The 25,310-nt window shown below is 40.9% G+C and overlaps 1 protein-coding gene across 1 annotated transcript; it reads left to right on the forward strand.

The window, feature by feature from the left end:
- The first annotated feature begins 81 nt into the window (after positions 1-81).
- LOC141437319 (protein HID1-like) lies at positions 82-24,750 on the forward strand. The gene is made up of 17 exons (XM_074100599.1): positions 82-234; positions 442-655; positions 3,060-3,205; positions 3,892-3,945; positions 4,877-5,073; positions 6,849-6,990; positions 8,100-8,168; positions 8,592-8,786; positions 9,353-9,443; positions 11,619-11,849; positions 12,952-13,116; positions 13,776-13,911; positions 15,953-16,056; positions 17,393-17,526; positions 18,818-18,981; positions 21,015-21,173; positions 21,853-24,750. The coding sequence occupies exons 1-17, from the start codon at positions 169-171 to the stop codon at positions 21,914-21,916; spliced, it is 2,331 nt and encodes a 776-aa protein (XP_073956700.1). The 5' UTR covers positions 82-168; the 3' UTR covers positions 21,917-24,750.
- The last annotated feature ends 560 nt before the right edge of the window (positions 24,751-25,310 follow it).

Raw genomic sequence — 25,310 nt, forward strand, 5'->3', positions numbered from 1 at the left:
ATGACTGAAACAGTTTAAGAAAAACAAATAAATATTTATGACACGTCTCGTTCGCTGTCTGTCATTATCCTGTCATTTCATCAATGTATGTAATGTCAATTTGTTTTCCCAGTACCTGCGTATGGAAATGGGTTTAATGTTTCTAAACAATTAATTACAACTCTAAAAATGGGAAACGCTGACACAAAACTCAATTTTCGGAAGGCTGTAGTCCAGTTGACATCTAAAACACAGGTAAAGTACTTACCGTAAGCTTTTACACCTACGCGTTAAATTGGTGTTTTTATTGATAAATCAATCGTTTGCACAATTAAATATACTCAAGGATCTGCATGTACCGCAGATTGATTATAATTATTGCTTCAAAGGTAAATACGTTTAACTGGGTAGTTTAACTTGTAGTGTTGATAGTACATACTAAATTAGATGGTTTATTTACAGCCAATTGACGCTGGTGACGATAGTTTCTGGGACCAGTTCTGGTCGGAGAGCGTGACCAACGTGCAGGATGTGTTCGCGCTGGTCCCGGGCGCCGAGATCCGTGCGCTGCGCGAGGAGTCCCCCAGCAACTTGGCCACTCTCGTCTACAAAGCTGTGGAGAAACTTGTCAAGACCGTTGACAATAGCTGCCGGACACAAAGGGAGCAACAGATTGGTATATTTGAAATTTATAGGTGACACTGGACGTTTGTTGTTGTGTTTTTCTTTTATTGTGCGAGGGAGGCAAAGGAGCATGTGGGTCATCTGATAGGAAATGATCAAACCTGCCCATGAGTGCCAACAACTCAAGAAGAGTTTTCAGAGGGTTGCTAAGACGATTTTTCTATTCAGTGATCTGTTTGCAAAATATTCAACTTTGAAGTGCAAATTTTCGTTAAAATCGGGCGTCCCCCTGCTCTAAAATCTAATCCGGTGGGCAGAAAAATTTGAAAAAATTCAGGATGGTAGTAAGTATATCAAACTTACAAGGAAAACTAAAACGGTTAAGTTTTCTTGAGAATTATTAGTAGTTTAAGAATAAATAGCAGCCTAAGGAATAAAATATACTTAAATTTGGAATATTCGATACAAAATACGAAATCCTTAGAAAAATATTACTTCATTTTTTCGTAATGGCTACGGGACCCTATTTCGGGCCTGTCCGACACGCTCTTGGCCGGTTTTTTCTTGTATACACTGCCTATTTGTTATTTATGGGATTTGTTACTGGGTGGGGTAGAAGTTATTTTGTAGCCACTTCAAAACTTTGCTAGAGATTTTTCCTTGAATTCCAAACAAAGAAATAATAAATAATGTATATCTTTGTTACTAAATCCTTTATCAAGTTAGTGATCAATGAGAAATGCATAAAATATGTTTCTACAACATTTTTGAATAATTTATCATTTTATCTTAGTTTGGTATTGTGTAAAGATCGACAATGATGATAGATGAAGATCATGAATGTAATCAATGCTGCACATGTATTCTGCCATGCGATTGATACTAGCAGCACATGGTAGTATTAATAGTATATTGTATTAGTTTGCCAAAATATACAAATAATTTGTTTTTTTAAATCATCTTCATAAAATTTATCTCAACTGGTATTGCTTGTAGTGGTTAATTCTCTATGAATAGTATTAAATTTATTCCCCCTTTCTGTGTAAAGTGTGTCTATGACATACATTTTTGTTTAAGAATCCATTGAATGTGTTGCATAAATATGAAAATGTATGTAATTTATTTAAACCTACAATGAGTAATGTAATGTGACAACTAGATGGCCAAGTGGTTAGAGAACCTGTCTACGAAGCTTGAGGTCCCGGGTTTGATTCCTGGCCAGGACAGATATATATATTTTTTTATTCTTATTTTTGTATGAATAATATGAATGTTTGTTCTCGGACTTGGATGTTAATATGTATTTAAGTATTTATCTATACACCGTGTTTTTTTATATCCGTTAACTTCGGCAGACGACTCAGTTTATTGATATGAACTATCTGATAATTAACTTTTTCCCAAAATTGAAAAATTATTTTTTTTTTTTATAAAATAAAAAATCCTTTTTTTTGCATATAATAGCTTCACATTTATTGTTAATTGTTAAATGGTAAAATAAGCAAACTTGACAAGTGACGTTGACATAACACATAAGAGGCATCAAAAATTCTCATTTTTTATTTTTATTTTTATTCAACTGGATGGCAAACGGGCATTTGGGTCTCCTGATGGTAAGAGATCACCACCGCCCATAAACATACATATTTAACTTTCTTTTGCTAGTTATGGACATTGAGAAAACTTCATAAATTAAGGACCTTTACGCTGTTTTATTGCTAATCATTAATTATCTTAACTCTTGATTATCTTTTAAAAAGTAAGAGTTGGGCCACTAGTGTCTTAGAGAAATTAACTTCATTTGACCTGTAAATTGTCCCCTTAAAGTTAACGGATATCAAAAATAACATGGTGTATAAGTATGTCTAGTAAGTATGTTTATCCATAACAAGCTTTGCTTAGTTTGGGACTAGGTTGTCACGCGGTAGCCCTAATATTTTTGTTGTCAGCCTAATGACAGCTGTGTTTAGTTATGCTGCTCACCATTAGAGGGCGCTGTTTTTTTTGTGAGTATGCTAGATAGATAATTTCTGCAAGATCGGTCTGGCTTTTGACCTTTGACCTGGGCTTAGCTTTTATGTAATTTAAAAATATTAGCAATTCATCAACATTTCTGTGCAATCACAACCCTACTTCCTTCTTAAACCCCCTTAATAAACTGTAAGACTTTTGGAATCTTGAAAAGCTCTGCCTGGAGATTGGAGTTTGCAGGTGATAGAACTTTGTGCAAAGTCTGTGTGGAAAGCAGCACTTTTTTTTCAATGAGAAGGAGGCAAACAAGCATGCAGGTTATCTGATGGGAAGTGATCACCACCGGCCATGAGTACCAACAACTCAAAGAGATTCATTGGTCTGTTGCCAGCCTTTGAAGAAATTGTTAGCACTTTTCTTGATAGCCCCAATATGAAGTGACCTACTTGCTTGTTAGCCACCCTGATGAATGATGCTTGTGTCAGCGTTGAACTGCGCGCGGCTGCTGACGCGCGTGATGCCTTATATGCTGGAGGAGCCGGAGTGGCAGAACTTCTTCTGGTCGTCGCTGCCGGCCGCCGCCGACCACGACTCCGTGCCGCTCGCGCAGTCCCTCATCAACGCCATCTGTGTAAGTTATTAGCATAACCAGGCCCTGTACTAGAAAATCATCATCATCGTCATCAGCCTACAGCAGTCCACTGCTGGATATAGGCCTCTTCCAAGCCGCGCCACAACACTATGTCTTCAGCCCCTCGCATCCATCCGCCTACAAAATGCAAATTTCGAACTTGATCCTCCCTGCTGACGCTAATATTAATTAATAGGGAGGTATTTCCATACAGAGGGATGGTACGATACGAACTTTGATTTTCGAATTTCGTAGTAGCCCCCTAGTGTATTGTATCAAATTCCTCTCGCTTAGATGCCATCTATAGATTAAGACACACATTAAGAAGACGAGTCTAGCGATTTGTGAGACGCTAAGGTGAACGACTAACCAACCAGAGTTAACTACTTATACATTTACCTGGAATATTATGTCATGAATTTTGAACATTTCAGAATTCAGTATGTATAACTTGTTTTGACGACCGGATGGCCAAGTGGTTAGGGAATCTGACTACGAAGCTTGGGGTTTGAATCCCAGCAGGGGCAGATATTTGTATGATAGTAATAATTTGTAAGTAAGTAAACAACTAAGTATGTTTATCCATTGCCTAGTCTCCATAGTACAAGCTTTGCTTAGTTTGGAACTAGGTCAATTGGTGTCAAGTGTCCCATGATTATTTATTTATTTTATTTAACTGGTTGCAGGACCTCCTCTTCTGCCCGGATTTCACGGTGGCGAGTACAAAGCGGTCCGGCCCGGTGAGTATTGATTGTAATTGATAGTGAATGTTATCTTATCTAGTTATCAACCTTTCTGCTTGTCATAGCAGAGGCGGGGTTAATGCTATTGTCATATATACATACATCATAATGAAGTGGGTAGAACTCTCTTGCTGTTTATAGTTATAAGTGATGCCGCACACATGTTGCAATGTAAGCATGCAGGCACAGCTCCCTAGTTGAATAAAGTATTTTTTTTTTTAATAAAAGTAATTTACTAAGAGGCAGTTACACCACTCATTGATTAATTTTATTTAATAGATAGTGAAACAAGGGTAAGTGTTTTATCGGGCACAATATTTACGTCTCTTCTGAGGATCACATACAGATTTTACATATCTCAGTATTTTCAAAGTTTTCAATTAAATAGAGTAGATTTATGCCTAAAAGTTCGCCAGTAATTCGTTAGTGTCTATCCCGCGGGAGCTGCAATTTCCCGAGATAAAACTACCTATCCTTTGGCCTTCCCAGTCTCAAATTATCTCCTTACCAAATTTCATCTAAGGCCGAGGCCGCACTATTGCTAAACCGCCGCGGTTATTAACCGCGTGACTTTTTTATACAAGTAAACTAAAAACCGCCAGTGCGGCCGCTTGCATTAGTTTACTTGATTCACAAAGTCACGCGGTTAAAAACCGCGGCGGTTTCGCCCTAGTACGGCCTCGGCCTAAAGCTATTCAGTAGTTTGAAGAGGTAACACATAGACGGTTGGTCAGATAAGTCTTTCGCATTCATTCATTTCTTAGCACATTTAGGAGATAGCCATGAAGGAATTGCCTTAAAACTGTCACAAATCCTTACTTTTAGTGGATTTGTACCTCATAAAATCGTACTTTTATAATAAGTAACTCAGGAGACGTTACCATGGCAACAAGCTTCACTAAAAGTTGACACCCATTTGTGGCGGCAGGAGCGCGCCGAGGAGCTATCGTCGCTGGACAGTTGCGAGTACATCTGGGCGGGCGGCGTGGGGTTTGCGCGCGCGCCGCCGCGACACGCGCCGCACGAGGCCGCGCGCACAGAGCTGCTGCGGCTGCTGCTCACCGCCTGCAGCGAGACTATATACCGCCCGCCGCCCCGCGCCGCGTTGCACAACAAGTGGATCGCGTGAGTACAGCCGCTCCCCCATAGACCTCCAGTTGCTTAGGTTAGAAGTGGCTTGCATCCACCGTGAACCCGCGGCTTTAACCAGGTCATCCGCCCATCACGTTGGACTGTATTTAGCTACTGTTAAAAACAGTATTTACTTATTCACCTCTATTACTCATGAAGTTCGTATTTATGCTTTATATATAGGCTGCATAAAACGACTCTTTATCTTCTTCTATATTAATAATTTCGTCAAGGGGTACGGTAGACTCGAACGAAATGCACATCAAATTGAAGAGCGTAAAAAATTAGTCAATCCGAGTCGACAACTTGTATGCGGAAAATTCGGATTATCGAGTATTTTCAATATATACTTGAATAAATTACTAAGTATATAATGGCGTTGCGAAGTAAACATGTCAAAGTCATCACATCAAAGTGGCGTTAGTGTCACGTCATCACGTTCTCCATTGTGACCTCTTAAGGGCCCCACACACTGTACGATTCGTCGATTTTCATCAGATCGATCGTACAGACAAATCGTACCGTATATGGGGCCCTTTAGGTCTAATTTCTTTGATTATGAGACAGAGACAAATAAGATTTAGCAGAACTATCTACTGGTAAAATACCGATACGTAGGTTAGCTGTGAAAGTACGTTTGTGATAATTATTAAGGCTGGGAATATACTTCAGATTTTTCGATAAGTACAACAGTCTTTTCAGTGACAAAAAAAAATTTAAACATATTATTATGAGTCTACATTTTACCCGAGCAAAGCCGGGTTTTCATCTAGTGCTTAAATATAGTCTTCGTCTAAGACCAACCAAAATGGCAAAAACGGAACCCTTATAGTTTCGCCATGTCTGTCTGTCTGTCCGTCCGCGGCTTTTCTCAGGGACTACCAATGCTAGAAAGCTGTAATTTTGCACGAATATATATGTTAACTGTGCCGACAAAATGGTACAATAAAAAATTCAAAAACAATTTTTTTTAGAGTACCTCCCATAGACGTAAAGTTGGGGTGATTTTTTTTTCTCATCCAACCTTGTAGTGTGGGGTATCGTTGGATAGGTCTTTTAAAACCAATAGGGGTTTTCTAGAACGATTTTTCGATTCAGTGATCTGTTTGCAAAATATTCCACTTTAAAGTGCAAATTACCATTAAAATCTTACGCCCCCCCCCCCTCTAAAATCTAAACCGGTGGGTGGAAAAATTTGAAAAAAATCAGCATGGTAGTAAGTATATCAAACTTACAAGGAAAACTATAACGGTTAAGTTTTCTTGAGAATTATTAGTATTTTAAGAGTAAATACTGTGTAGTACTACTAGTACTGTGTGTGTGTGTAGTACTGTGTGTACTGTGTAGTATATCTTTGTAGCGGTCCGAGGGTCACCAACGGTGCTGGCTGTAAATCAGCGCTGGGGTGTTTATTATTAACGCTTCAGCATTATGCTGAGCCAGTGTCCTATTCACAACCGCAATGACACATACTTTCCTACGTGTTGTCTATTTGTACTTAATACTATTGTTGTGTCTTGTGTTGTGAATAAATGTATTTTCTTTCTTTCTTTCTTTCTTTCAAAAAATAGCAGCCTAAGGTATAAAATATACCTAAACTTGGAATATTCCGTACAAAACGCGAAATCCTTAGAAAAATATTACTTAGCTTTTTCTTAATGGCTGCGGAACCCTATTTCGGGAATGTACGACACGCTCTTGGCCGGTTTTTAGTAGTGCCTTCTCGATCGGAGATTATCCTTTTAATGAACAATGCTGACCTCCGGCAGGTACCTGGCGAGCGGCGAGAACCGCCACGCGCTGCCGCTGTTCACGTCTCTCCTGAACACGGTCTGCGCGTACGACCCCGTGGGGCTCGGCCTGCCCTATAACCACCTGCTGTTCAACGACACGCTGGAGCCGCTGGTCGAGGTAACACCATGGAATGAGGGCTATCGCGTATGAATTCGCCGCTAGAGGCGCTAGTGTAGCATGAGGTCTCCGAAATGTCAAATGACGTAGTTTTTGGGTGTGCTACGCTGGTTTATTTATAATTAGAATAATTTTGTGAATATTTTGCAATATCTGAAATTAATTATGGCAAATATGCGTTACGGGGCAATGAATGTCTGTGTTTTAAGACAGTCTTGTCTTTCGGAAACTTTTGTCCTCCCTTTTTTTTTCAAACAAAACGGGACTACGAGTACGCAACACTGTGGCAGCTCGATATTTTTATGTTACGGTTTTAATGTGTATTAAATATGATTTAAAACTAAACTTTGTTTTCACGCCCGTAATAACAGACTTTGAAAGCCACACTTAAAAACCTCACGCAACAGTGGTGCCATCTAGAAAGACAAAAAACTATAGCTCTCATTATAAAAACACATTATCATCATCATCTTGCCCTATATAGGTCATTGCAGGTACAGATCTATTGAATAATGTTTTTCCATCCTATTTTGTCGGATTCGTATTTGTCTTGATTTCTCAACTAGCTTACTGGCGTTTGCTGAAGCTAATTGAGATTGTACGATAAGAGCATAAAACGAGCCATTTCACCCGAGATGTTCATATACTAGTCGAGGGGAAAAAGGATTTCATGTTCGAGTTTTACACTGCTTTTCAATTCGATTGCGAGGAGATGTATTAGTAACAGTGGAAACGTTGTTCACTTACTAGTTACCTTTTATTTTTCATAGATTGCTAATATAGTTATAAATATTTAGTTTAATTGATTTATTTCGATTTATTTGATTGATTTTTAGTTTTATACGAATTATAAAAAAATTAAAGTAACTTTTTGTTTCTGGCTGTTAACACCTGATTGATTGCCTTGGTTTTAGACGAAGATTTTACTTTAAGCACTAGAGCATAAGAAGTAATTTTATGTCGCCTACATCCAGCATAAACACAAACTTTACGAGAATGAAAAGTGAAAAGGAACTTTTCCGATAACATACGATGGCAAGACATTATTCAATACATCTGTAAAGTGTATTATTTGCAGCATGAATCACCTACTGATTGTTTACTTTCAGGTGGCTCTGCAAATTCTAATCGTCACGTTGGACCACGACACCAGTAATGCCGCCGATGAGAGCGACGAGGTAGGCCAATGTGAACCATCTCCTATTTGTCTGAAGTCTCATAATGCTGTGTGTTGTATGCATTTTCATGATGCCAAGTCTATAGCTAAATTTCATTTTAGCGTTAGTGACCGAATATATAGTCTATATAAATATATAATTCAAACATTTTCAATTATCAAAAGTCATTATTTTGATGTCATACTGACGTATTTACAGTTACTACCCCCCTCACCCTTGTATAGTTAGGGTGTGCACTCAAAACCGACATGACTACCGGCTGGCCAATACCGACCTGATATTAGGAGTACACGAAAAACAGGGTAGTTATTAACATGCCGGTAATTATCTGATCGATGACGGGATTCATCATCTAATTATTTAGTAACATGGTGACTCCTAGTATGACGCGATTCTGAATAAGTGGATTATTTTTTGACCTAGAGCCTGCCAGACAACCTGTTCATAAACTACCTGTCGCGCATCCACCGTGACGAGGACTTCGCGTTTGTGCTGCGCGGCGTCACCCGCCTCCTCAACAACCCGTTAGCACAGACGTACCTGCCCAACTCCGCCAAGCGAGTGTCGCTGCACCAAGAGCTGCTGGTCCTGTTCTGGAAGATGTGCGACTACAACAAGGTATAACGCCCCCCGTGACCCGCCTCCCCAACAACCCGTTAGCACAGACGTACCTGCCCAACTCCGCCAAGCGAGTGTCGCTGCACCAAGAGCTTCTGGTCCTGTTCTGGAAGATGTGCGACTACAACAAGGTATAACGCCCCCCGTGACCCGCCTCCCCAACCACCCGTCAGCACAGACGTACCTGCCCAACTCCGCCAAGCGAGTGTCGCTGCACCAAGAGCTGCTGGTCCTGTTCTGGAAGATGTGCGACTACAACAAGGTATAATGCCCCCCGTGACCCGCCTCCCGAACAACCCGTTAGCACAGACGTACCTGCCCAACTCCGCCAAGCGAGTGTCGCTGCACCAAGAGCTGCTGGTCCTGTTCTGGAAGATGTGCGACTACAACAAGGTATAACGCCCCCCGTGACCCGCCTCCCCAACCACCACCATATCGGACGGTTGAAATTTTTTTAACCAATTTTTGACACTCACGTTTCGTTAAATGATTAAAAAAGTTTCATTCAAACATCAAAATAACACGTTTAAGAGTTGTTTGTGTTCATATCAGATTATTTATTTCAGAAATTCATGTACTACGTGCTGAAAAGCAGCGACGTGCTAGAGGTGCTGGTGCCCATACTGTACCATCTCAACGACTCCCGCGCAGACCAGTGTGAGTATATCATTGATAAATAAACAAATTAAAGAACTAAAGTACTTACGGAAAAAAAAAGATTTTGTTTATTGTACAAAATGTTAAAAATGTGCGTGTGTTTTTATGATGCATTTTCATCCAAATTACATACCCCTTGCTGTTTTTCAAAAGTATTCAAAATTGTATTTTTTTTTCAAACAAAGTGACAAAGTAGTCAGTTAGCTTACCTGTATTGAAAATTCAATTTATTCGCTGGGTGCAATGTAGGAGGTGGGGGAACCACGAATCGATCGCAGCGCTCGCCTTGGCCAAACAAGGAACTTTTCGGCGGACCAACTGTCACTATTTACTAGTGAAAAAATTCAAAAAAAAACCCTCGACACAAAAAAACGCCAGCAAAAATAAAAAACGCCCGAAAAAAAAACGCCGCCAAAAAAGACAACTAAAAGTAAATAGTTATTTGTGTCACAAGGGAGCAAAATGGTGTATTTACGGCGAGGGCGTACATTGAATCCAGAATGTAGCGAAGGATTCTACAATAGAATAAATTATATTAGAATAATTAATTATAATAGAATAAATTATTATAAATTCAAGTGTTAACGCCCAAGATGAAAATAATTTTGCTCCGAGTGGCTCATACAACTTTTCACACCGAGCATTAAGAAACTTGAAAAAATAATTCTAGATATTATTAAAGAACAACCAGCATAGAAAATGGCATAGCACAATTATCATTTCAAAAAATGACATTTGCAATAAAACACTTTGAAAAGCCTTGAACAGAAAAGTTGCACTTTGCTCCCTCTCGTCAGGGAGGAAAAGTTACTTTTGTGAAGGAGAGGTGTGAAAAATAATTATGCACTACCTAGCTGTTGCACGTGAGTTTATCTGCGAAGAATTGGAGTTTTTTTTTTTTTTGGGAAGAATAGGATATTTTAAGATACCATTTTCATCGATTTTGAATTTGGATGATTATTTTATTTTTTATATTTTTTTTTAATACGCTGGATGACGTCACAGTGAGAGAGCCACGTTCCATTGCCTAGAAAAATTCAGGTCGTACATAACATAATCTGTGGCATTACAATGTGAAATGCGTTATTCGATTACCTAAATTTGTTTATTTCATTACTTCTCGTGAAGACAGTCATGAGAAAGTCCGTGACCAGAAATTAGTTGATTGTGGCATTTTAGACGGGAAATAAAAAAGGTCAACGTTATTATCGACACTATAGATTTACATGATCGAATGGAATATATGTAAATTTCGATATTTCATTGAAATTATATGTTTGTTTACTTATTCTTCGTAATGACAGTCAGCCATTTGATATTACAAAGTCCGCTGTAATTGTAACCGCTAGTTGGCGCTGTCATCGCGCACCCAGCGAATACGAAATATTATTATTTACCTATAATCCTTTTTTCTTTGTAGAAAATTTTCATTTCGCTTTTTTTGACGAAGGCAATATTTCCAAGCCTGTTTTTTTAATGGAGCTTATTTTCACATTCGCGTTTTTTCTGAGTCGCATTTTTTCCAGTCGCGTTTTTCCCCAATCCCAATCGAAACAGAAACAGTGTCGATGGAGCCCTGGTATCACCTAGCTCCTGTTTCCCATCGAGTCTTATGTATCCCAATACTAAACCACAAAACCAGGCTTAACGGCTCACAGGTAGGTTTAGGTTATGTTAGTTTTGCATCGGCCCGAAGGGCCAAAACCACCCAGGGTAGGAGCTCCGCATGAACGGTGCTCCGTCGAGACTGTTTCTGTACCGTTTGGGATTGGGGAAAAACGCGACTGGGGAAAAATGCGACACGAAAAGAATGCGAATGTGAATATAAGCTTCCTGAAAAAAAGAGGCTTGTAAAAATAAAATTCGTGAAACAACGCGAAATGAAATTTTGCTGCGAAGAAAAAAATATTATGGGATAATAATCTAACAAATCGAAAAATCGCGTGAGTGCAGACGCTCAGACACATCCACATAAAGGAATACAATCAATTTATTTAATGTATTTCTTTTTTTGGCGTAAAATTATGTACTGACAAGTGACAAGAATGTAAGTCAGCTGATGACGCGCTAAGGGCACAGCATATGCTTGAAACTAAATAAAATGTGGGTGTAAGTATATGAACGATATGACACCGTGGCTTATCGTGACGATGATTATGTTGTGTATATTGTCAGCGCGCGTGGGGCTGATGCACATCGGCGTGTTCATCCTGCTGCTGGTGTCCGGGGAGCGCAACTTCGGCGTGCGTCTCAACAAGCCGTACACGGCCACCGTGCCCATGGACGTGCCCGTGTTCACCGGCAGCCACGCCGACCTGCTCGTGCTCGTCTTCCACAAGATAGTCACCACGGGACACCAGCGGCTGCAGCCGCTCTTTGATTGTCTGCTCACCATACTCGTCAATGGTCAGTATACGGTACACTACGGTCAGCCGCTTTATATTTTCTTTTACAAATATACAATTTTACTCGCAAATGTGATGAAAAACATTGTATGTCGCACGGGCGGTACTAGAGTTACGAACATCGAATCATCAAAGCCCTCAGTCTTCGACTTCGGGCTTCTAATAGACTCGTTCGTAATTCCTTATTTACCGCCCTTAAGACACAATGTACTAAAACTACGTTCCACTAAACGCCCGCAACGATTATTCCACCTGAAGCCTGTGGTCGTCGCAAGCGATCGCCCGAGGTCATATAATCATAACTAATTTATTGAATCAAGCGTTGCTTTGCGTCCATAATTAAACTAAAATAATTACTTTTCTCACTCGCGACATTGTAATGAGTTGACTATTTTGAGTCGCCGTGTGGCGCAAACTGGACTTTTGTATAAAACCGAATGCAGCTAATACGCAACTGAGAACACGAGACACACGACTCATAAAATTACGCTGGCTTCACCCATAAGGTCGCGGGTGAGCAAAATAGTTATTTTAGTTCAGTGTCATAAATGACGTCACTGTTCGCGACCTTGACCCGCACTATATTGGCGGGTCAGAATGGGCTTTCACCAAAACATGGCGGAAAAGTGTCACTGACGTCAACATGTCATGTCATGAGAACTTAATGAACTTTTTGTCTCTCATCCGTTTTGTCAAAAGCACAACCATAATTCACGTGAATCCATGATGAAATTAATTTTACTCCAATCCGTGCGAAATATTTACTTACCGCGCTCAAAGCTGCACGTTTTCACACGCTCAAGATGTGCGTTCCACCTATAACATTCGTCTACAACGCTGTGGTCTTTTTACGTTAGTGGAACGGCTATTTCAGCGGTCGTGGTCGAAAGCGTTAAGTGGAACGTATCCGTGGTGTTATCATAATTTACTACGCTTACGGGCTTCGCACGCGTAACATATTAGGACTAGCTAGCAATTATGATTGAAAAAATTAACTACCTACTCAAGTTACAAATTCAACGCAAGACCCGATCGTCCCAATCGCAACACATACTTAAAACATCGAGAAATACTGATCTCAACACCACTATATGTGTTTTCAGTGTCTCCATACCTTAAGACCCTCTCGATGGTGTCTAGTTCCAAGCTGCTCCACCTGTTGGAGGCGTTCAGCACGCCGTGGTTCCTGTTCTCGGCGCCGCAACACCACCACCTCGTGTTTTTCCTACTTGAGATGTTCAACAACATCATACAGTACCAATTCGATGGTCAGTGCTCACAGTGTAGACTAGAAGTGCACTTGGAAATGAGAATGAAAGTTTGATTGTGAAATGTGTAAAGTTGGATACTCACATTCGTGTGAACACGCGGACCAACTTGATATTATAGGAGGACATTCTTTCTCTTTTATACTGCTTTTTTTCTGAACAGTTGGAATAGTGGTTAACTTTTCATACTGTGCACGAATTTGTGTATTTGCCCTCTAGAACGAATGTCTGCGCGCAGTGAGATTGCCCTCTTTTACGTACATGTGACAAATATTTTTTATTTGTAAAATGATTGACTAATCAATTTTTTTTTAATTTGCTGCCACTTTTATCCCAAGACGCATTTGTCAGAACATGCTTCCAATAAGACTATCGTCAGAAGTTCACATAGCCGCATTTATACATACCTATTATAAAATGTCGAAATAAAAATTGAAGTACATAATTTCAATTAGTGTCCGGCAGAAACCAGTACTTTTAACTGAAACCGAAACTTTTTTTTTTAAATATGTATTATGTATTCATAAAACGAATATTTAATGTAACATATAACGGTGGGTGGTGGAGCTACCTAGTTTTTTTTTGTTTTGTCAAAATTAATAAAACTGGAATATTTAGTCTGATATCAATGTGAACAGTCGTTCGTTTGGTGTCGGCAGGCAACTCGAACCTGGTGTACACGATAATCCGCAAGCGCGGCGTGTTCCACGCGCTGGCCAACCTCCCGCACGAGCACGGCGCCATCGCGCGCTCGCTGCACGCCGCGCGGCCCGCGCACGACGCCACGCTGCCCAGGTTCATTAACACTCTCTAACACGCAAACAGTCATCACGAGCATGGCGCCATCGCGCGCTCGCTGCACGCCGCGCGGCCCGCGCACGACGCCACGCTGCCCAGGTTCATTAACACTCTCTAACACGCAAACAGTCATCACGAGCACGGCCCATCGCCCGCTCGCTGCACGCCGCGCGGCCCGCGCACGACGCCACGCTGCCCAGGTTCATTAACACTCTCTAACACGCAAACAGTCATCACGAGCATGGCGCCATCGCCCGCTCGCTGCACGCCGCGCGGCCCGCGCACGACGCCACGCTGCCCAGGTTCATTAACACTCTCTAACACTCAAACAGTCATCACGAGCACGGCGCCATCGCGCGCTCGCTGCACGCCGCGCGGCCCGCGCACGACGCCACGCTGCCCAGGTTCATTAACACTCTCTAACACTCAAACAGTCATCACGAGCACGGCGCCATCGCGCGCTCGCTGCACGCCGCGCGGCCCGCGCACGACGCCACGCTGCCCAGGTTCATTAACACTCTCTAACACTCAAACAGTCATCACGAGCACGGCCCCATCGCCCGCTCGCTGCACGCCGCGCGGCCCGCGCACGACGCCACGCTGCCCAGGTTCATTAACACTCTCTAACACTCAAACAGTCATCACGAGCACGGCGCCATCGCCCGCTCGCTGCACGCCGCGCGGCCCGCGCACGACGCCACGCTGCCCAGGTTCATTTAACACTCTCTAACACTCAAACAGTCATCACGAGCACGGCCCCATCGCCCGCTCGCTGCACGCCGCGCGGCCCGCGCACGACGCCACGCTGCCAGGTTCATTAACACTCTCTAACACTCAAACAGTCATCACGAGCACGGCCCCATCGCCCGCTCGCTGCACGCCGCGCGGCCCGCGCACGACGCCACGCTGCCCAGGTTCATTAACACTCTCTAACACTCAAACAGTCATCACGAGCACGGCCCCATCGCCCGCTCGCTGCACGCCGCGCGGCCCGCGCACGACGCCACGCTGCCCAGGTTCATTAACACTCTCTAACACTCAAACAGTCATCACGAGCACGGCCCCATCGCGCGCTCGCTGCACGCCGCGCGGCCCGCGCACGACGCCACGCTGCCCAGGTTCATTAACACTCTCTAACACGCAAACAGTCATCACGAGCATGGCGCCATCGCCCGCTCGCTGCACGCCGCGCGGCCCGCGCACGACGCCACGCTGCCCAGGTTCATTAACACTCTCTAACACTCAAACAGTCATCACGAGCACGGCCCCATCGCGCGCTCGCTGCACGCCGCGCGGCCCGCGCACGACGCCACGCTGCCCAGGTTCATTTAACACTCTCTAACACTCAAATAGTCATCAAAGGAAGAAAGATAATATTCGTGACTACATGGGAAAAATAAATATGCGTATGTCACTAAAATGGTCCCAGATCAACAATTTGCCGGTCTTGCGCGAAAAAATAGTGAATCCGACACGGTTTGTTTAATTATTAATTATTCACATAATCCTACTAATATTATAAATGCAAAAGTTTGTAAGCCTGATTGTTTGTTTATTCGTTTCTTTGTTTGTTACTGCATCACGTGTAAGCCGCTGAACCGATTTTGATGAAATTCGGTATACAGATAGTTTGAGTCCCGGGGAAGGTCATAGGATAGTTTTATCTCGGGAAACTGCATATTTCCCGCGGGATAGCGATAAAAGAATTCTACGCGGCCGCAGTCGCGGGTAACAGGCTAGTTTTTAATAAACCATTCTCAAATGTTGCCCAAATTTGGAAGTTTTTTGGAGCGCGGTGTTAATACCGCTAAATTTCAATATCACATTGCACTTGTGTTAAACGTAAGTGCTAGAATGGGGTGTGAAATACGATAAATGAAGTTCCTCGTCGAGTTTCTTGCCGGATTCTTCTCAACAGAGGTGTTGCCGAACCGGTGGTAGTTTTTTTTTGACATTCATTCATTAAGTGCTTGTTATAGCCTAAATTGAATAAAGATATTTTTGACTTTGAAGGATATAATGGTATTGGTTATGGCAGGTCTACAAGCGCGGAGTCAGTGGCGGAGCTGGCGATGGAGGGGTCGCGGCCCGCGCAGCCCGCGGAACCCGGGACCCTCAACGCCACGCTGCCGGAGACTCCTGGTTAGTTTCCACATCACAGATTAACTGACCTCTTTAATAATATTGTTAAAATTTTACCTCTACGTTTGCAGCCACAGATATAGATTACGCAAGTACTTCGCGTGTCCGAACCCCGACCAAACGTCGAGGTGGGCCCCATACAAAGACTGACCGCTAACTGACTAATCATGACTAGTGACTGACTAGAGCCCCACGGCGCGGGCGGGCGGCGCATTTGAATCGATTTTGCGCGGACATCGGGGAATTAACATCGCTAATTCGCTCTTGAGACGTTACAGTAGATATAAAAAAGTGACACGGTTGGTTTTCATACAGATTGAGGTGTTCGCGTTATCTAGTGTAATCTATATCTGTGTTTGCAGCCATGGTGTATTTTAATAACTTCCGACGTAAAAAAGAGGGGTTTTATTATTTTGATGTGTGTTTATGTATGTATGTCTGGATTGCGATTTAGTTTTGTTGACATTTGACGTTGACTTAATCAAGAGTGTTCTTATTAAATATAATGACCCGGATAACTCACGTCTTAAATCGAGTTTAGCTCGACATGTTTCGGGCTAATCCGTAGCCCTTCGTCTCCGGAGCAACGCGACTCAGCGGCTGCTGCAACACGCGCACCCATGTCGAGCTAAACTCGATTTAAGACGTGAGTTATCGGGGTCATTATATTTAATATGAGTGAGTCTCACGGTAGTTTCATGTTCAAGAGTGTTCTTGGTTAAGTTTCATCAAAATCCGTTTACGTGATATTGTATTTTAATATGAAGACGTCAAACTTTTTTAAATTGTGGGTATTTGGATAGATGGTAATATTATACATCACTCGAGATAAACTAAAAATGTTTGTCATTTAATACAACACCAACACAATGAGGGCTATCGCGTATGAATTCGCCACTAGAGGCGCTAGTGTAGCGTGAGGTCTACGAAATGTCAAATCTCATAGTTTTTGGGTGAGCTACGCGGGTTTATTTATAATTAGAATAATTTTGTGAATATTTGCAATATCTGAAATTAATTATGGCAAATATGCGTTCCGGGGCAATGAATGTCTGTGTTTTGAGACAGTTTTGTCTTTCGGAAATCTTTGTCCGCCCTTTTTTCCGAACAAAACGGGGACTATGCAAAACTGTGGCATGCTCGATATTTTTATGGTACGGTTTTAAGGTGTATTAAATATGATTTTAATCTAAATTTTGTTTACACACCCGTAAAAACAGACTTTCAAAGCCATACTTAAAAACCTCACGCAACAGTGCGCCATCTAGTGAGACAAAAAACGATAGCCCTCATTAAGACCATGTAAGTTCCTCCTTCACGAATATGTCACTCGCAGCGATCGCAGCGATGACGGAGCGCGAGTCAGCACATCCTAGCTCTCAGCAGTTGCTAGAAGGAGATCGCAGCGGCGGCGACGGGGAGGACTGCCGCCCCATAGAGGACGGCGACGCCGCCCCCGCACCCACACACGTATGTACTTGCAGTGTCTCTACATGATATTTCTGAAGGCATAGAAGGCTCCACTCTTGTTGTGTAAGTTGGTTAGATAAGGCTTAGTTTTAGATAGTTGGCCACTGTTTTTAATTGTTTGACATATAAGGTTTTTATTCGGAATTTACAAATGTGAATATATTGATTAATTAATTTGACTTTGTTAGTGAATTTTATAATATAATTTAATTTTAAATTTAAATCGATTAATGATAGTGCCATGTAAATACTAATTCTAGCATGTAAGTGTACTGTAATACTAACAAATTATGGGTTTTTATGCCTGAAATAAATTAATTGAATTGAATTGAATAGGGTGAAGTCACATCTATCAGCATCGAATCGCATTTTGTAATACAAAAACGCAATATTGTATGAAGATGCGTGCGCATCAATTCACCCTTCCGCATGCACGCACTTCATACAATATTGCGTTTTTGTATTACAGAATGCGATTCGATGCTGATAGATGCGACTTCACCCATAGGCGTCTCTAGCCCATGTAGGGCCCGTGTGCAATTATTACTTTAGCGCCCTCTAGTAAGCGAAGTGCCGCAGCTAACTAACACTGCTGCGCGTGCGCTGAAGTTCGGGAATCATGACTTGACCCTGAAGATACCAGCGACCTTGTTGTTTAACACAGTTGAAGTCACAATCGTTTATACCACTTCTTTCTGTCACACAGTGTAAGACGAGGGTAGAAAGGGATGGTGAATGCGATCGCGAATGTCAGCGCGGTCTAAGCATGGAGCAGTGATCTTGTGCTTAAAAAAAAACACAAACATTGGAACATAGAACCACCTCCTATTTTGAAGTCGGTTAAAATGCAATACAAACCTTGTCTGTGTAGCGTTTTCATTAGTATCATGTCTCGGGTGTCAGGTAACCGATTTGATTTGCTCGACTGTCCCTTCGGTTTATTTTAAGTTACGCTACTGGCATTCTCTCAACAGAGACGAGGGCAGAACAAAAAGAAGCTTTGCTACTTTGTTTTAGAGCATTTCTACTTTAAATGGCGCATTTTTTTTTTTAGAATTAGGTAATCTTCGGTTCTCCTTACCCACAATCACGAGCACTATTGATTTTGATGAAAAAAGACGTCCCCAATTTTCGATATAAAATTATGTGTCCCTTTCGTAACGACCCATATAAACTGTATGAAAAAAATTACAAAACTGTAAAAAAAATTAGGGACACTTTTTTTCTTCGTCCAAATCAATAGTGCAGCGGGATTCTTTAATAGGCTATAAAATGGTGTTTATATCCACAGAGGGACAGCATCAGGTCGACAGGCAGCGTCCGCAGCCCCGCGAGCGAGGGCTGGCGCGCCAGCGCGGACTGGGTGGCCAGCTGGCGCAGCAAGCTGCCGCTGCAGACTATCATGAGGCTTTTACAGGTCCTGGTGCCGCAGGTTGAGAAGATCTGCATCGACAAGTGAGTGTCCGTGGTATACTGGGGTAGTGGAGAGGTGTCACAGAACACTAACTGATGTAGCGTGGAGTGGTACAAGATGGCGCGGCAGGCTGCTACAGCAATCATCTTGTGACAAGCTATAAGTCTTCATGCTATAAGTTTAGAAGATCTGCATCGACAAATGAGTGTCCGTGGTATACTGGGGTAGTGGAGAGGTGTCATAGAACACTAACTGATGTAGCGTGAAGTGTTGTGTAGCAATAAATGCTTGATAATTCTTTGGACTTGAGCCACATATATATTTATTTATATATTTTTATATTTATGTTTATATTTATACATTCATAATCGTATTCGTATTTTCGTACATTTATTTATTTATATTAAAACTAAAACTCAACTCAATACTGCTATTTAGACACTGCTTTTTCTGTTGTGTTTCACTTCTCTCTTGCAAGTTATTTTCTACGTTTATGTTTTGTGATTGTCATAATAATATGGATTCACTGAAAATCAGCGTCGTTGCACTATCTGCGGCGACACATGCTGAGTGGACTCCTTTTAGAGACCACAGTCAACACTGTAATAGGCATTAACATACTTACCTACTATTATATTAAGTAATTTCTGTAAAAATGTTGTTGCATTGTGTGTTTCTAATAAATCTTTCATTCATTCATTCATTCATTCATTCATTCATTCATTCATTCATTCAAGTGATACGGGTTGGCGCGGCAAACTGCTAATGTATACCATCAATGATGGTCCATCATGCGACAGCTGTAAGTTGAGAATATCTGCATCGAATAATGTGTACAGTCACCAGTAACAAATATCTGACAACACATCGTGCATAAATATCTGATACGACTCTATTTCTAGGGCTAGTATGATGTGCCAGATAATAATTATGCACGCTCCGCTGTGGCAAGTATTAATGCAGGTGACTCTACCTGCAGTAAACTGAAGTAGTGGAGAGGTATCACAGAACACTGACTAAGAATCTGCTTAGAGTGAAGTGGGCTTTTGCGGCAAGCTGCTACTGTACTCTGCCAATTCTCGCTCGTTGCAAGTTGCTGCAAGTTCTCGTGCCAATCGTTGAGAAAATCTGCATCGACAAGTGATTACTCGTAGTATACTGGAGTAGCGGAGATAAGTTATATAAACTGCAAAAGTACACAAATAATCCTATCGAGTTGAACCAGAACAAGCTTCCTCAATTATTTTTTTGTATTTTTTTTGTCTGCTGTGTACCTAATACTATGTCCAACCAGACCCCTGTGATATTGACACGAACGAAATAAACGGAAACAGTGTTTTGCTACCAGGGATTTCATCAGCCAGTAGTAATGAAGGTCCTAAGAGCTTGTTCACACTAGCGTTTTTCGGCGGTTTCTCGGAGAAGCAGGAACGAACGCGGCGTGCACGGAGCGAGCACGCTGAGTTATCTCCGCGATTATTCGCCATCTGCTTGCCGCCGCGGCGCCGTCTTGTGGACGGTCACTAATGTTGGCGTCACCGCAGTGGCACACTGGCGGCAAATAATGAGGGCTATCGCGAATGAATTCGCCGCTAGAGGCGCTAGTGTAGCGTGAGGTCTCCGAAATGTCAAATCTCATAGTTTTTGGGTGAGCTACGCGGGTTTATTTATAATTAGAATAATTTTGTGAATATTTTGCAATATCTGAAATTAATTATGTCTAATATGCGTTCCGGGGCAATGAATGTCTGTGTTTTGAGACAGTTTTGTCTTTCGGAAACCTTTGTCCTCCCTTTTTCCGAACAAAACAGGGACTATGCAACACTGTGGCATGCTCGATATTTATATGGTACGGTTTTAAGGTGTATTAAATATGATTTTAATCTAAACTTTGTTTTCACGCCCGTAATAACAGACTTTAAAGCCATACTTAAAAACCTCACGCAACAGTGCGCCATCTAGTGAGACAAAAAACGATAGCCCTCATTGTGATGATATCGCAGCGTGCTCACCGCATTCCCGCTCCGCCGGGCAAAAACGCTCGAGTGAACAAGCTCTAACTATTGCATTGCAGGGGTCTAACGGACGAGTCGGAGATCCTTCGCTTCCTGCAGCACGGCACGCTGGTGGGGCTACTGCCGGTGCCGCACCCCATCCTGATCCGCAAGTACCAGGCCAACGCCGGGACGGCTGCCTGGTTCCGAACATACATGTGGGGCGTCATCTATATACGGTAAGACTGACACACACACGCACGCGCTGGCGTCTGCTAAGTAACAGATTCGACAATCGCGTTTAACAGCCGTTATATTCACGTACCAGCCAGCTCAGTGCCAAGGGTGTTGATTGGAGACACAAGAGTACATTTCCAAGTGACAAATAAGTACCAAAAAGGAATAATCACCACGTGGTGGGGAAGTACTTCGTAATATGGAGTGACGGACTACTGTCGGTGCCATACCCTATTTTAATCCTTCTCCTTGAACTCACGAACCATTATTTACCCGACTGCAAGGAGAGGTATTGTTTTTCGCGCGTATCTTGTATGTAATTTGCCAGTTGTGAATCTGATACCTGTATTCTTAGTCAGCAAGGCCGGATTAACCAGTCGAGGCCCCTAGGCAATAATTAAGGCCCCTTTTCAGCCTATTTGAAGAGCATCGGCAAGTTAAGTCGAATCAAGTGATTGCACCGAAAAGTTACACTATACTACCAACATGGGCACGCGCGGGGCTTCTAGCTTCTCTTTCTCTTCTCTTAATGGTTAAATCCGGTCTTGTTATTTAGTCGTTTGTTTTCTTGATACGACGCTATGTTAAGGCGTTAATCAGTCAAAATAAGGCAATCTGTTCCCCTCTTCACTTTCTTTCAAACTTGGCCATAATTTATAACAATTCGTCTATATGTTACAGTAACGTGGACCCTCCGATTTGGTACGACACGGATGTGAAACTGTTTGAAATCCAGCGAGTATGAATACCCCGACGACTTGGCGGCTAACTTTGTTCAAGAAGCAACGATTTGAGGCGGTCTGTGGTTCATAATTATTTTTTATAGGTATTTATTACAGAGAGGTAGCTGATTTGTTGGCGGCACGTGCAGTGCAGTATAGTTTGGTCTCGTTGTTAAATCCCACTGCTGAGTAATACAAGCGAAAGTTTGTGTGTTTATTACTCTTTCATACTGTATATATTAAACAAATAAATATTATATTAAACGCATACTAAGATGATTGAAAGGATTTGGTATGGTAGCTGAATCAGGATTAACAAATAGCATAGACTACTTTTCAATCCAATACTCCCACGGGATTGGAATGTACCGCTAAGTCTAGAGACATGAAATTTTGCACGGATGTTCTTTATGATATAAAACGTAAATGAAGACCACGCAGCGGTGTAACTTTTGGGAGTTCCCAAGGAAATTTAATAAAATCTGGGAAATCTGAGAATTAGACCGAGCGCGAGAGAAGCTACGCTAAGCTATGCTAGACTATAAGCCAACAAATCTTTATCTGTCATTGCTAACATGAATTACTGAATTACGTATGACTGACTGCAGCGAAAAAAAAAACAAAAAAATATCAATATGTGTTGTGTACCCTGGCACTGGCACATTTATCTCACTTTCATATCTGTAAAGTCTCATGTTTTATACACAAGTAGGGGCAGCTTTTGTAATATGGATCTATTGAATAAGACCTTACGATTAGCAAGATAGTGAGATTATTATAGAGAAACAACTTTACATTATTATTTTAATAGCAGAAAAAGATAAGCGAGAATATTAAAAACACTAGACTGCAGCGATGCCAATATTTCTCACTTGTTTTTTAGTTTTATTTCATATGATTATCATTATCTTTTGGAGTGCTGTAATTTAAGAAATAACCACTATTACGCGTGGGAGAAATTAAATAAGTTATAATTATTCTAGCAATTGTCTCGGATTGACTAATTTTTTACGCTCTTCAATTTGATGTGCATTTCGTTCGAGTCTACCGTAGACCGGTACGAAATTATTAATATAGATGCTGGTACCCATCACTTAGCTCTCGGTGCTTGAAACTTAAAAATGCATACAAACGACAGTAGGAAATTGATAATAAATAACACGTACAATAGTCTTGTCTTCAAAAAACGAGCTTATTCTTTTCTCAAAGGGCCGGCAACGCCTTTGTAACTTAACTTTTGTTATGCGGTAGCGGTGATTGATTTTGCTTTCTTCCAGGTGACCCGCTTTCTCGTTTTCCCCTGTCATATAAAAGAAAATCTAAGCACCTAAAGCAGTGACACTGCTTAGAATTATCAGAATAAAAAATGAACCTAAATTAAAATCGATTTGACCTCCTTACTGAACTCAAGTCTTATAATTTTTTTTTTACAATAAGAGTAATATAAGGGAATTAGGTTTGTAGTTATCAGTCTGTCTTACTTCATTTACGTTAAAACCAAAGTGCTTCTTCTGGGGAAAGTTGGATAAAAAGTATGGTGTAGTATAAGATAGCAGGCGCACGAAGGAGGCTAAATGTTTAATTTTTATTGTCATCTCATCACCAATCATTAAGTTGTAAATGAAGTTATATTATTAATGATAATAGTTTTCATGTTGTAAATACTTAGATAATTTAATTAATTTACATGGTTACGTAAAGATCTTGTGATTTCAACAATTTGCATTTCAATTGTAGTCAGTAACATTTTTCTTATGTTTTTGTGATTGTTTGCGGACGGCTGTCTATTTTCTAATTAATTTATTACCATTTTAGCATTTATTATGATTATGACGTCTAGTCGTGCTTGAATATTGAACAGCAGATCGTCACTTATTAAAAAAAAATCTCGTATCTTAAATCAATAGTCAACAAAATGGATCCTTGAAATGATGTTCATAAAGTTCGCTCCGAAAAATTATCGATTTTGAAGTACGAGTTTTTTTTAAAGTAACTGACGATATAGAAGTGTTGATCATGACTTTTATTTTAATAGATTAACTTTGCTCTATTATATAAGTTAAGACAGCAATGAGCTATCGTTTTTTGTCTCACTAGATGGCGCACTGTTGCGTGAGGTTTTTAAGTATGGCTTTCAAAGTCTGTTATTACGGGCGTGAAAACAAAGTTTAGATTAAAATCATATTTAATACACCTTAAAACCGTACCATAAAAATATCGAGCATGCCACAGTGTTGCAAAGTCCCCGTTTTGTTCGGAAAAAAGGGAGGACAAAGGTTTCCGAAAGACAAAACTGTCTCAAAACACAGACATTCATTGCCCCGGAACGCATATTTGCCATAATCAATTTCAGATATTGCAAAATATCCACATAATTATTCTAATTATAAATAAACCCGCGTACCTCACCCAAAAACTATGAGATTTGACATTTCGGAGACCTCACGCTAAGCTAGCGCCTCTAGTGGAGAATTCACACGCGATAGCCCTCATTATGTTACTATTGGCCGCCACCAAATTGCAGACGTAGGTGCATTTTTATGATTTCCACTAGTGGCGTAGTATCAGCAAAAAGAGACCTAGTTTCTCGATACTCACAAGTTTAATAGTATTCATATTTTATCTAGTAAATGGAACCAGAAAATTATACAAAATGCTAATATTATTATCAGACTTATTAGTTTAGAGAAACGGTGCGCTGGCGTATTTCAAATTATTGGTGATTTTGTCAATTGTATCGAGTTTTAAGGCTGGCGTCATGCTCCACTTATCTCGTATAGTGAATTTGGATATTTTATGTACGTGTATACCTACTATAACTGTAATTTCATGGCAAGGTTGTCATACATTCCTAGCACTTTGAAAGCAAAAAACACTAGTATGCTGTTACCAAAATGAATCTGTTTTTTATATAAATCTTTTTAAATGTGAAATCTGTGCAATGGCTAATATGTAATTAATGTGATGTGATTATGATTTTATTCTATCTACGTTATTTTTAGTGTTATTTAGGTTTAACTATATTTATTTATCAATATCACCTATGTACTTAATGTTATTGAATGATAAATATATAAACGAGCTTGAATTTGTGTTGTAATTGAAACGACGTATCACAATTAAAATATTTTATTATAGTCAAGCGTCTGTTATACAAGACGAACCGATCAGTCCCTTCTATAAAAGGTTTACATATAAAAAATAATATTGTATCAACAGCCAACAAATGTGAAATTCAAAGGAAACATCACATAGATCTAACATGACTAGATGTTACTTAACCCGCTATATACCCTACACAAAAATAAATTACAGTCTGATCAGCGAATTATGGTAAGGAACAAAAGCAAAAAAAAACGAGTTTTTACTAAATCATTTTATAGACTACCAATAACCATACAAGAAACTCTTTGAATT

Source organism: Choristoneura fumiferana, chromosome 17 (genome assembly GCF_025370935.1).
Source record: "Choristoneura fumiferana chromosome 17, NRCan_CFum_1, whole genome shotgun sequence".
Taxonomy (NCBI): Eukaryota; Metazoa; Arthropoda; class Insecta; order Lepidoptera; family Tortricidae; genus Choristoneura; species Choristoneura fumiferana.

Excerpts from the sequence above, each read along its gene's own strand:
- LOC141437319 (XM_074100599.1), top strand. The coding sequence starts at position 169 with ATGGGAAACGCTGACACAAAACTCAATTTTCGGAAGGCTGTAGTCCAG. Across the intron at positions 656-3,059 it reads ACAAAGGGAGCAACAGATTG|CGTTGAACTGCGCGCGGCTG; the intron begins GTATATTTGAAA and ends TGCTTGTGTCAG. Across the intron at positions 16,057-17,392 it reads CACGCTGCCGGAGACTCCTG|CGATCGCAGCGATGACGGAG; the intron begins GTTAGTTTCCAC and ends TGTCACTCGCAG.